At 41.5% G+C, this 11,858-nt stretch overlaps 1 protein-coding gene across 1 annotated transcript in view; it reads left to right on the top strand.

Annotated features, from left to right (window-relative positions):
- Positions 1–350: 350 nt before the first annotated feature.
- Positions 351–11,858, top strand: part of GPC6 (glypican 6) — a 697,654-nt gene continuing 686,146 nt past the window's right edge. The window contains exon 1 of the mRNA XM_072349696.1: positions 351–663. Within this exon, the coding sequence (XP_072205797.1) occupies positions 351–663 (313 nt within the window). The remainder of the gene's footprint in view (positions 664–11,858) is intronic.

The following is an 11,858-nucleotide window of genomic DNA, read 5'->3' as shown; positions in this document are numbered from 1 at the left end:
AATACAGGCACTAGCACCTCACGCATGCACACACACACACACGCGCGCACGCACGGAGCCGCTGTCCAGTCCATCCCCACGCCGCCTACTGCCTCCACCACCTCCAGCCTCTCAGCGGCGGCGGGCACAGCTCCGCGGCGGATCGCGCCGCCGCTTACCCGGCGCACCGCAGGCAGCCGTCTCAATCTCTACAACATAGAGACAGATTGTTCCTTTTTATTATTTTATTATTTTTTCTTTTTTTTCTATTATTTTTTCTTTTTTCTTTTTTTCCCTGCTGGGGGGCTATAGCCTTTTGCCGAGGAGGCTCGGGGACGAGGCTGCCGCTCTCCCTCTCCCGCCGTGCGCGCATGTGTGCGTGTGCGCGCCCACCTCACCCCCGCCTCTCAAAAGTTTGCCTGGGCGGTCGGGGGGCTCCCGGCCCGCCACCCCCGCAGCCGGGGGACACGGCGGCGGCGCGGCGCGGTAGCGCGGGACTTGCGCGCCGCGCCATGCCGGCTGCGCGGAGGACTGCGCACTGGGCCCTGGCGGGGCTGCTGCTGCTGCTGCCGCCGCCCGCGGCAGCGGGGACTGAGAGCAAAGCGCGGAGCTGCGGCGAGGTGCGGCAGGCGTACAGCGCCAAGGGCTTCAGCTTGGCCAGCGTGCCCTACCAGGAGATCGCAGGTACGGCGCGGGGCGCGGCGCGGGGAGATGCGGGACGCACCGCCCGCGGCTGTGGGGTTTGGGCTGCGCGCTCGCGTGCGCGGCGCGGAGCGGCTCTGCTGGCCGATTGGCCGTACCCGGTGATCGGTGGTGTGTGTGGTGATAAAGGAATACATGAAGGCAGAAAAAGCCAAGAAAAAGAAACACAAAAATTAAAAATAAGAGGGCGCGGGCGATGCTTTAGTGGTGGTTTTGTTCGCCTGCAGAAACTTCTTGAGAGTTGCAGCCGGGTTGCTGGAGGCTGAGAGCTGTTCCGCAGGGGTTCCCGCCGCGCGGGTGGAAATAACTTTGCCCTCTGACAGAGAGGACAGGGAGGGTGAAAAGGGTGAAGGGGACGCGGGGGCAGCACCTCCCGGGCCGGGAACGGCCCCTTGGGGCGCTCCACCGTCGCCCCAAAATAGCGGAGAGGCAGGAGCTGCTGGGAGGAACCCTCGCGCTCACCCCTGCTCCGCTGCCTCCCGGCAGCCCGGCGCTTGGCTCTGCCTTCCACCGAAACGTGCCCACAACAGGTTATCCCTCCGTCTGCCTGCGAAGGTGCTGGGGTTGCCTTTGACGGTGATTTTATTTTCCGGCTTTTCCCTGCAACCTTATCCGTATCGCATCTTTGGGAGTGAATGAATAAAAATGTGTCCTGGGCGGATAATCTCTTAGCAATCAGAGAGCGTGACAAAAAGAGAAATAATACGGGGAAAGACGTGTGAGCTGCTCAAATTGGGCTGCTCGAGCCCTCAAGACAGATTTCTGCTTTGCTGCCGCTGCTTTGCTGCGAGGTTCTGCTGTTTTACAGTGAATGAGGAGCCCCTCGGTTTGCTTGCTTCCTTGTAAAGTTGGAAACAGATTTTTCTGGAGGTGAAATAAAGCCACAGTTCCTCACTCATTTAGCACTTTTCAGGGGAGGAATGATAAATGTGGAGAATTTCAGGACGATGAGGGTGTAGCTCACAGAAGTGATGGGAAGGCTGTTCCATGCTGTCAGTGCACCAATGCTAAGCTTATCTCTGCACAGCACAGTGGGTCTGACCCACTGATATGCATTAGGATGAGACAGTAGGACACAGGGCTGTGCCTTTAACTGTCCCACAGGCTCCCCTGGCCCTCACATTCATTGTTGGTTCTCTGGTCCTTCTGTGCTCTGCTTTAAAATCCCCCCTTAGGTCGCTTATCAGTCACATACAATCATTTTTTTTCTAGAATACCCCCTGTGACTATAGACCGTTTGGCTATGCAGTCTTGCTTTCCCTTTGCTTATTGTACCTCTGTCTTGGGACAGGGTGGCAGGATATACCCTGTCCCCTTTAAAAATATTATTGAAATGCGGTGGATTTCCATGTCCAGGTAACTTTGGACAGACACTTGTTGCTTTCAGCTTATTTATTTTCCTAATGTAGAGCACAAAGTTGCTATGCAGTTTTTGTGGCTTCTCCTGGATAACCTGATGGCAAGTTTCTGTAAACATGTATCCATATGGAAATACTCAGTTAAGTCCCAAACTGCTCTTCAGCGAAGTAACAAATGCTTTTCAGTTAAGAAGTCTGTGGTTCATGTAGATGTAATGGGAGGCTCAGAGAAAAAATAAGTCTCTAGTTGTTTGTTTTCTTCATGGCCTTGTTGCTGGTTGGTGTACTGACCTATGAGCAGTTCATGTGCTGCTATTTGGGCTGTTGGAAGGTCCAAGTGTATTTCAGAGTGCTGCTTTCGGGGAGGTGCTGTGAGGCTGTGCCACAGTGCTGCAGCATAGGCTCTCGTTAACGTGGGAGCCACCTATGTGTAACCGGGCACAATGTTGGAAGTGTTTAATTAAAGCAACCAACACACAGATTTCAGAGTAACTGTTTTCATTCTGTTCCTTTCCACCATCCTGGTGTGGTTAAGGAAGCAATTTGTTACTGCTATGAAACAAGCGTAGTCTGTCAAATGTCTCATGCTTTAAAGAGTTTAAAGTGCTTCATTACATTCATATTTCTGAACAAATATGTTTTCAAAAGATTTTGCATCTCGATAATATGTTGGAAAATAGTAGCACACAGCATGGTTAATGTGTTTTGATTTAACGGTATTCATATGTTTCCATTTCCCATTTGCTTAAAAGCTCCTTTCTGGCCAGGGATATTGGAAGTTGACAAAACGAATGGTGTTGTGTTGCACTCGTGCACAGAGCTCTACAGTCTGCTCGGGTGGGAGGCTGCAGGCACAGAGCTGCCCCTCTGCTGGGAGGAGCTGCTCACCAGTCTCATTTGATAGTTCTTTGTGAAGTACTGGCACTTGCTGTACATGGAGAAGGTTTAAGTTATGGATTTTAAAGCCATAAGGCAAGGTTTTCCTGCAGCCAATCCTAGATTTTATTTTATTTATTATTTCTATTTTTTAATTTAAGTGAGGTATGTGTTGAAGTTGGCAGTGCTCTGATTATCCTCTGTGCTTTAACGATAGTGCTAAATTGTTCAAAGAAGTGGTGTAGTGGTTGTTTGTTACAAGCATTGCTGCACCTAACTCTGTACCTGAGAGGCAAAGTCTGGTTCTGGGGCTTGCCCTGAGTACAACTGGTTTTTGGAGAAGCTGGTTTACAGCTGAAATCATCAGAGGAGGAAATTATTATGGAGGACTCTCCATAAAAGCACTTTGACTGGGAATGCTCAGGGAGAGGGAGGTAGGACTTGGTCCTGTGCAAAACCAGCACTTGTCAGAGGGTGGGAGGCAGTTGCTGTCCTTGTGTAGTCTGTGCTTCTATGGAGTGGAGTGTCCTGCACTTGGATGAGAGCCGAACTGTCATACTTATGCTACCGTGATCCGACATCTAGGGGCTCTGAGTCATGTTCCTGATGGCTTTACAGAAGCATTTTGCTGTAGGAAAAGCTGTCACTTAAAAAGTTAATACAGAAGTGAAAAGCCACTTCATGTATCTGTTAGTAATATTTGAAATCTAGACATGACTTCAGTAACTCCAAGTATCTTACAGGAAGCCAGGAATCTAAACTAACAAAGGTAGATAGATATGGAGAGTATCCTTGGCTCAAACTGTTCTGAGGGAATGTCTGGCTATTTCAGAGTAATAGATGTGTACAAACTGTGGCCTTCCACTTTCAGCAGATCTTTGTTTTTAGCAAAGGTTTTTATTTTTATGCCTACGTTTACCTAAAGATAGCCTTTAGGCAATGTTGCATGTAAAATATATACTAGAAAGGTGAAAAGTATGTTATAGAGGGTTTTGTTGTTGTTTGTTTTGTTTTGTTTTGGAATAGATGGCAAATAATACTGTATTTAGGGAACACTCTGGTAAAACTACCAACTCTAAAGATGCTGAGTTCCAAATACTCCTTAAGAAATTAGAGAGCTTTGTTCTTCTGTGCAGATGATGAGCAAGGTGAGATTCTAGCAATGCAGAGACACTGTCGGGAAAGTAACTGAAGTGAAAGCAGAAGCAAACCCTTCATTTCTGAGGTTTGAAGGTCAGGAGTCACTTGAAATTGTGCTTTGATGAATGGGTTTCACACTGACATAATACAGAGGTGCTGACTGAAGAAAACCAGCAAACATAATGCAGTTGCTTGTAACTTGTAAAGTGATAATAAAAATAATGAAAATAAACTCAGTAGTCATTTATGCAACTGGGCTATTATTCTATGTCAGATGTTCCAAGAAATGAATGTTTTGCTTTGCTTTAGATAGCTCTAACATGTAATGATACACTGAGAGAAAAAGAGTGGGAAATCCTCCCAACCATGTCTGTATCACAGCATTTCTTAGTTAATGTTCTTTCATACTGTTTCTCTACTGATGTTGCTGAGTATTCTGCAAAGTACCTGTAGACCAGAAGACAAATGGGGATTCACAGTCACCTTGTGTAGCATCTCATGAGTATAAAATAGGAATACCTTTATTGAAATCAATAACATGATCAATGCAAACTTGTGAAATCTGTCTTGGGCCATTAGAGATCGGTTCATTCCCAAATTTGAGGGTGAAATGAAGATGAACGTGGAATCTGGTGTAGTCTGTGTGATTTTCTTGTTTTAGCCGTGTTGCAGAAGTATCCTTTACTTCTGTGATTTCAGCATCAAGAGACTCTTTGATCACTGTCTCTCAGGGCCTCCCCCATTCTCCAGTTTTAACTGCACTGGTGTACATGAATGTGTGCATTTATCTATGAGGAAGTATAGCTTTTCTAAGACCTGACTGTGCTGTCACTTTTGCACATATTTATTGGTATGTATGTGACTGGTTCCATTAAAGTGAATACAACCTATGTACATGCATCTAAACCTAGAGGTACTCCTTGTATGCTCAGGGCCTTAGAGGAGAAATAGCATGTTTTTAGTGCATATAAATAATTGATTCTGACTGAGAATTTTAAATCTCAGCATCTGGAGTCTCCTGATCTGATTTTATTGTAGAGTATTTTGGAAAAAGGGTTTTGAAACAGAAGCAGCAGTGCTTTAATAATTAGTGTGATGATGAATTTCAGTGTATTGTACGTTTATCATCTATTTTTTCTTCTTTCTTTCTTTTGTCAACAGTCTGATTTATAATCAAAATGCATACCTAATCTAAAGCTCCAATATTTTATACACTTATAAGTGTTAATATGTTAAACAGTTCTAATGTTATATTAGCACTGATTTCATCATATGCTATTGTGAAATACTCCTGAGATTAGGTGGTGATCAGACACCAGAGAGGTCAAGCACTATGTTAAAAGCTCAGGCCATTCTTTTTATATTACTGCAATAAAGAATATATTCATTTCATTTATATTACCACTTCGCTCTCATAAAAGGTCAGTTTCATCTGAATGTACAATTACTTGCAAATGGCAAATCTTATAACAAGTGATCAACAATAAAAGCTTTTCTGGGTAATTTGTCTTTAAAATTACCACCTGCCATTTGTTTGAATGACTCAAGGATCTTGTAGCATCACTCGGAGATCTCTGTCTTACTTCTGACAATACACATAAGAAAACCATGCATACTAATATCCCTTTCTGCTTAGTAAAGTAAAAATGCATAATTACATTAAAGTTTCTAGTTGAAATAACAAGTGTGGTGCTTAAAACTCCATTACAGTATTGAAGTATCAGCACTCCCATTAGTAGCAAAATGAAATTATGTTTTCAGTGAACTATGACTCTGTGCTACCCTTCATACCTGGTTAATGGGTGCAATCTCCCTGGGAAGGGAAACTTGATTCTGTGGCTTTGACAGTTCATACTGCCAGGCATAGTTATCTTAGTAGCTTAAATACATGTGAAAGAATTAATACTTCTCCACCAATTCCCAAGAATGTAGGGAATGTAAGCATGTAAGGGTTGCAGTTTAAAAGCAGTATAGTTGTTATGCTAAACAGAGAGAATACATTTCAAGATGCAAAAAGAATTTAGAACGTGTTGCGTGTGGCAGGAAAACACATGCCTGGTGAAATCCTTAACACATGCATGTAAAACTGCCTGAAACGTACTGAAACTAAGGCATGCTTTCTTCACTGTTTACAGCTACGGAGCTGCTGCATACACTCACTAAGTGATCTTCCCTGGCAGACTTCCTTTAGCCCTTGTAGGAGACTGTCGCAGAGACCACCAGCTCCTTCGCACGGGCTTTTTCAACAACTTGACCTTTCCCTTCAAGCGAAGCTAAACCGTAGACAACACTTTCTTCTGCTGAGCCATCCTTAAGTGCTCTCCTCTGGGATGCACCGCACAGCTCCGTGCCCGGAGCCCGCCTTTCTCTCCTTCCTTCCCTCCTTCCCCGGCCGCGTTGCAGAAGCCGTGAGTGCCCGGGAGGCGGCTCTGCCGCCCAACGCCGGACGCCGGGAGCCCTGCAGGCTGGGGGCAGCGGCTGTCGGTCCGCCAGAGGAAGTGCATAGGGCTGATGCTCCCAGAACACACAGCAAATTGCTCTCTGGCTCTCGTAGCCTGCGAGGTCTGTTACCTTAAGCTTCTAATGGCCTTTTAACAGCATTTCCAGCTGAGCAGCAGATGTAAGGGATACGGAGAGCGGAGAGCTGGGCTGTTTTTTGCTCCTGAAAGAAACATTTCTATGGACGGGCTAATAACAATGGAGCCTCGGACCTGCTTTGTGACCTGCTGGGTTTAAAATAGCAGGGAAAATCTCCAGAAATAAGTGTAAGTCTCCACTACTTTTAAGAGGTGCCTCATGAAGGCTGTTAATTTAGGTATGCATACAGAGTAATGTGGTTAGTCATATCTCTACCCATGTATACACGTAGGTAAAATCATGGCTTTTATCTGGAATGGCCTCAAGGCCACGTCTGGGAGCTGAAAAAAAAAGCTGCACATTTACACAGAGAGGTATTTGCATACCAGGTTGAATCTTTATTTTATAGGATCCATCTGAAAAACATGTGTGCAAACATGAGTTCAAACGTATGCACAATAAAATACAGCTCATTGCTCAGTTCATACATGTCAGGACAATCAAAGGCCATCCAATTAGTTCAGTCCCAGTGCTTGACTAAGAAGTAAGCAGTGCAACCTGCCTCTAAGATAATAGCAAGATCTCTCAATTGCCAGGAACAGTTCTACCTGTATCCCCATAGCAGAAGCTTTTGCCATGTCTATCGTGACAGGCACATTTTCGTCTATGTCCCTTCAACCTATGTGTTGAGTGTTTAACTTAGACTGCATGGATACCCATCTGGGTACCATTTTTGTCCGAGTTCATCGTCGGGAAAAGTCAACATGTGAGGCTGTTGCATGGCTGGGTCTCAGACTGTAATATGACATAATTGGAGGATGTGGGTGAATTCTGACACAGATGTGACAACTGGGAAGGTACGTAGATGTACCCCACATCTAGCAAAACATGGTCTGTGAATGCCTCAGTACAGTTCTTGTGTCTAATGTTTGCACTTGACTTTTAGGCTATGGTATCCTTTATAACCTTGATTTTTCCTTTGATAGCTCATAAAATGTAATTAATGCAGGAAATGAAAATGACTTTCTTAAACTGAGTTATGTATCAGGAAGTGAAGCATAACACTGGGGAAAGGATCTTTATGCACAGTTATCCCACCAAAAGTGTGATTGTGCTGATGGATGGTCATGGCCGGGAGGCTCAGATGCCTGTGTGCATTTGCTCTAGGTTGTTTTCAGTCCAGGGTACAGTTTCCTGTCTTCCAGAAATTGTAGTTGCTGTGTTATTAAGGACTCTTTCACAGTTAAAACCCTATCAGTAGATTTTTCCTTGTTGTTACTGTCCAAGTGATTAAATATCCCATACAAAGCAGACTGTGGTGGTTTAACTGGTCATGCTCCAAACTGGAAGAAGTTCTAACCAAGATGTATGGCAGTTCATATTGTCTAAGAGCTTGTTTCTTTGTTTTGTGGTCATTTCTTTATGATTCAAGCCCAGTGCATAATATGTAATTGTGCCATTGCAGACATAACAATGAAGCTCTTGCACTGCTTGCTATGTTGTCATAATTTTATACGACTGTGCTCCATAACCTGAAAGAGTAGACTGTGAGTTTCTAGGTTATAATTCCTTTAAACAACAACAACAACAAACAATAAAACAAAGAAGAAAAAAAAAAGCACCAAAAAAACAAAAACAAAACAACAACAACAAAAACTTAGCCAAAACAAAAAAATACCAGAAAACAGAAGTTGGAAAAGTCTTAGGTTCAGACTGTCAAAGTCTGAATAGGTGTTTTCTGTCAACAAAGTTAAATGTGTTTTCTTTTTCTGCTTCTGACTGCTTCCCTTGCATCAAGTCTTTCAGTCAGATGTGATGACCTAGATTAGCAAACTGACTTGGTGGCTAACCTACCAAAAAGATCTTGAAGTTACACAAGAATGTATGTGGAAACATGTGCCTGAAGTAAGTAATGACAAGAAAGTGGGACTCACCCTTTCGGAGGCTGCCTTCTGGTAGACAGCTGATGATTGTGCCTCTAAGAGAAGGCTTGCTTTCTTTTCTCACATGGAAGCACCATTGAATGTGCCAATAGTTACAGTATTCTCATAGTTTAATAGAAAAGAAACTATCAGCAACTGAGCATTCCTGGATATTGTCCCCAGTTTTGCACTTGACTTTATAACTGTGTCGTCAAAATTTGACAAGACATACTGGTGAAGTCATCTGCTCTCCAGTGCTGAATGGGCTGAACATCTGCCTGGGATGAGTGATCATAGTAAGAGTGCTTCACTAGCTTAGGGAACTCTCTGCTTGTTATCATGTTGATGTGTGATCGTTAATGTGGTCAGTTTACTGGGCGTCTGCTGGTTTTATTGCACACTGAAATTTGGGGTTTATGAGGCAAATGGATTGGATTATTAGACCACAGTTTTATATACTGCTATTTATTGTTGTTTTTATGTTTTAAATCTTTTCTGCACCTGAGGGCACCCATTCACAGCTATATGCAGCTTTGAGGTGTAGAACAAAACAATGCTCATAGTAGAGTTGAAATATAAATTGTTACAAGTAGTGGCAGAGCAATCCTTTGCATGTCAGTTGTATCCAGCCATCAGCGAGCAGACTCCAGAAACTACTGCGGAATATTTAAAATTCTTTTGATTTGTTTTTCTCAAACATGTTCTAGTTCCTAGAATGTTCTAACAGCACTGCGGTGAATCAAAGTAGAGAGATGATGACCACCCACTGGCTAAATTTGAAGTGTTTTCCAGTTTTTTGCTTTTAAACTGACATAATGTTTGACAAAGAATGAAGCTGTAAGTTCAGACAGGGACTACATCCTAATTAGTTTCACCAAATTGATTGACAGTGTAAATCTAAATATCTACTAATCTAATCTAAATATTTAGTTCTCATATATTAGCATTTGGCTTTACAACTTTAACTTACAAGATAATACTGTGTATGCAGAGTTCTCATTCCTTGGATGAAAATAGCAGTGAACAGTTTTGTCTTTCAGCAATAGCTGTGTCATAGAGAAATATAGAATACACCTCTTGAGCAGTTTCTAACTCAGACTGTTTAACTGTTAGATCACCTGCAATTTACAATATTCTTAGTCAAAGGTTTTTATAACATGCACATACTTAAAGGAGTTTCAAAAATATAACAGAAAATGGCAAAGTTGGCCCACAGGAAAAAATGCATAATAAAATCCTTTTTAAAAAAAAAAAAAAAATAATTTAATTTTATTTTATTTTATGAAGCAGTACATAATGTGCTAGCAGTGCAGCTGTAAAAAATGCAGGTTAGACAGATCATGCTAGTCAAAGTTGCAAAATACGATGTGGTAGCTCAACAGAGATATAGTTGTTCATATGCAGAAAAGCAAAATCTAATTTTAAAATTGAGGTATTTTGAATAACAGCACATGGGAGGTTTATTTATTGAATTGGTGAAAAGCCAGGAGCAATATTCCTTAAATACTTCTGTTCCAACATGGTCTGTCATGCTTGCCATCAGCTAGTGTGAGTACTGCTAATTGAATACCTGGAATAGAAGTAAAATGCATTGTTTAAAAACAAATACCTGTCTTTGCTGATGAAGAAACAGCTATCTGAAATTAAGCACTGAAACATCAATTTGTTTGTTCTTATAGATGATCTTCTGAAGTCCTGTACCATTCTTTGAAAGAGAACTCAAAAGATTCTTTCATCTTTAATTACTGAGACAGCATAATGAAAGCCATGTATAAATTGTCTGTAACCAGATTGGTTGTGGGACACGTGCATACTTTTGTTAGAAGGTTTGTCAGTCAGTCTGCCAAAACTGATTTATGCCTATCTGCACTGAAGGTGATGGCATCATTTGATTGAGATTCAATTGTTTGGATTTATTTACTTATTTATTTATTTCCCCCAAAACTAAGTACAGCAATAGATGATCAGATTTCAAAATTAGAATTTAGTTGTGTGAAACACTGAACAAATACAGAGGAGGGGCTGCCCTTTCTGCAAAGGGCTTACATTGTATGTTTATTACAACATTTCTTCATGAGATTTCTGTGTCATCTGATTATTAAGAAAAAAAAAAAAAGGCAAATATAGTTTTAATACTTTTTTATTTATTTACCTTTTCTACTTAGTTAATAAATATAGTGCAAGTAAATATGCTGCTTAATTTTTTGTTGTTGTTGTTGTAATTTTGAAGGATATCAGCTTCATATCCCACTGAGATTACTAAAGTATTTGATGGATCCTTTGTGGAAGTATCCTTGTACCTAGTTAATTAGTAATGTAGTGTCCAAGTTTTCTTTTTAAAGCAGCTCCAGCTGGACATTGTAAATCACTGTCTAGAGCACAGGCAGTACAGAAACAGGCAAAACCACAAACTCTTGTTTGCACCTTGTTGCCAAAATCCATTTGCTGATGGAAACACAGAAATACAGATTGTTGCTGAAGTGGATCTTTTCTATATCTGATGAATGGATTTAAATTGCTCTTCTGTTTTGATTAGTAGCCAAGACACTCAAAAAGTCAGCTGAATTTCTACTATATACCAGGCATCCTTTTTTTTTCCCATGGTGAATCATGACAATGTGGATAAATTTTGAATTATAAGTGAGATCCAATTTTCCTTTTAACATTAATATAGTTTTCCTTTCATGGTCAGTCTCTGATTCTTTGAATGTTATAAAGCAATTTCTACCTATCTGTTGTCAGGATGGTCATTACCATTACCTTAATACTTAATGGGCTTCTCAGGCTAAATCTGCTTTTGAAGAAGAAGCTCTATATAATTTGCTTGTCCTTTTTTTTTTTTTTTTTTTTTTTTTTTAATCTGAAAAATGAGCAGAATCAAACGCAAGATGAAAAACATTATGTAGATAAAGAGCAGATTCATGCAGTTTAGTCTGTTACTGAACAAGTCAGATACAGGTCCATAAACTGCAGCTGGGCTAAAGAATCCTGCATGCAACTTTGCTATTGATTTATATAGTTCTAGGTTAGTTTTTATAGTCATTTCAGTATCATTATTACAGTTCTTGTACAGCACAGACAATAAACTTTCTAGAAAGACTAATGGAGTTGGCAAATTAGGATCATCATCATTTTAATGGCTGATACATAAATGCTAATCTTCTTATTCCTTTCTGTGATGTTAGAAGCTGATCAAACTGTTGAATTTAATGACTGTTCAGATAAGTCATGCTGAAAGGACTGACAGAACAGAATAAAACTTTTCAGTATAGTACTGACAGTTTCTATACCTTTGCATTACTTC

Source organism: Excalfactoria chinensis, chromosome 1, assembly GCF_039878825.1.
Source record: "Excalfactoria chinensis isolate bCotChi1 chromosome 1, bCotChi1.hap2, whole genome shotgun sequence".
In the NCBI taxonomy this organism is placed as follows: domain Eukaryota; kingdom Metazoa; phylum Chordata; class Aves; order Galliformes; family Phasianidae; genus Excalfactoria; species Excalfactoria chinensis.
This window is presented reverse-complemented; position numbering and strand designations above follow the sequence as displayed.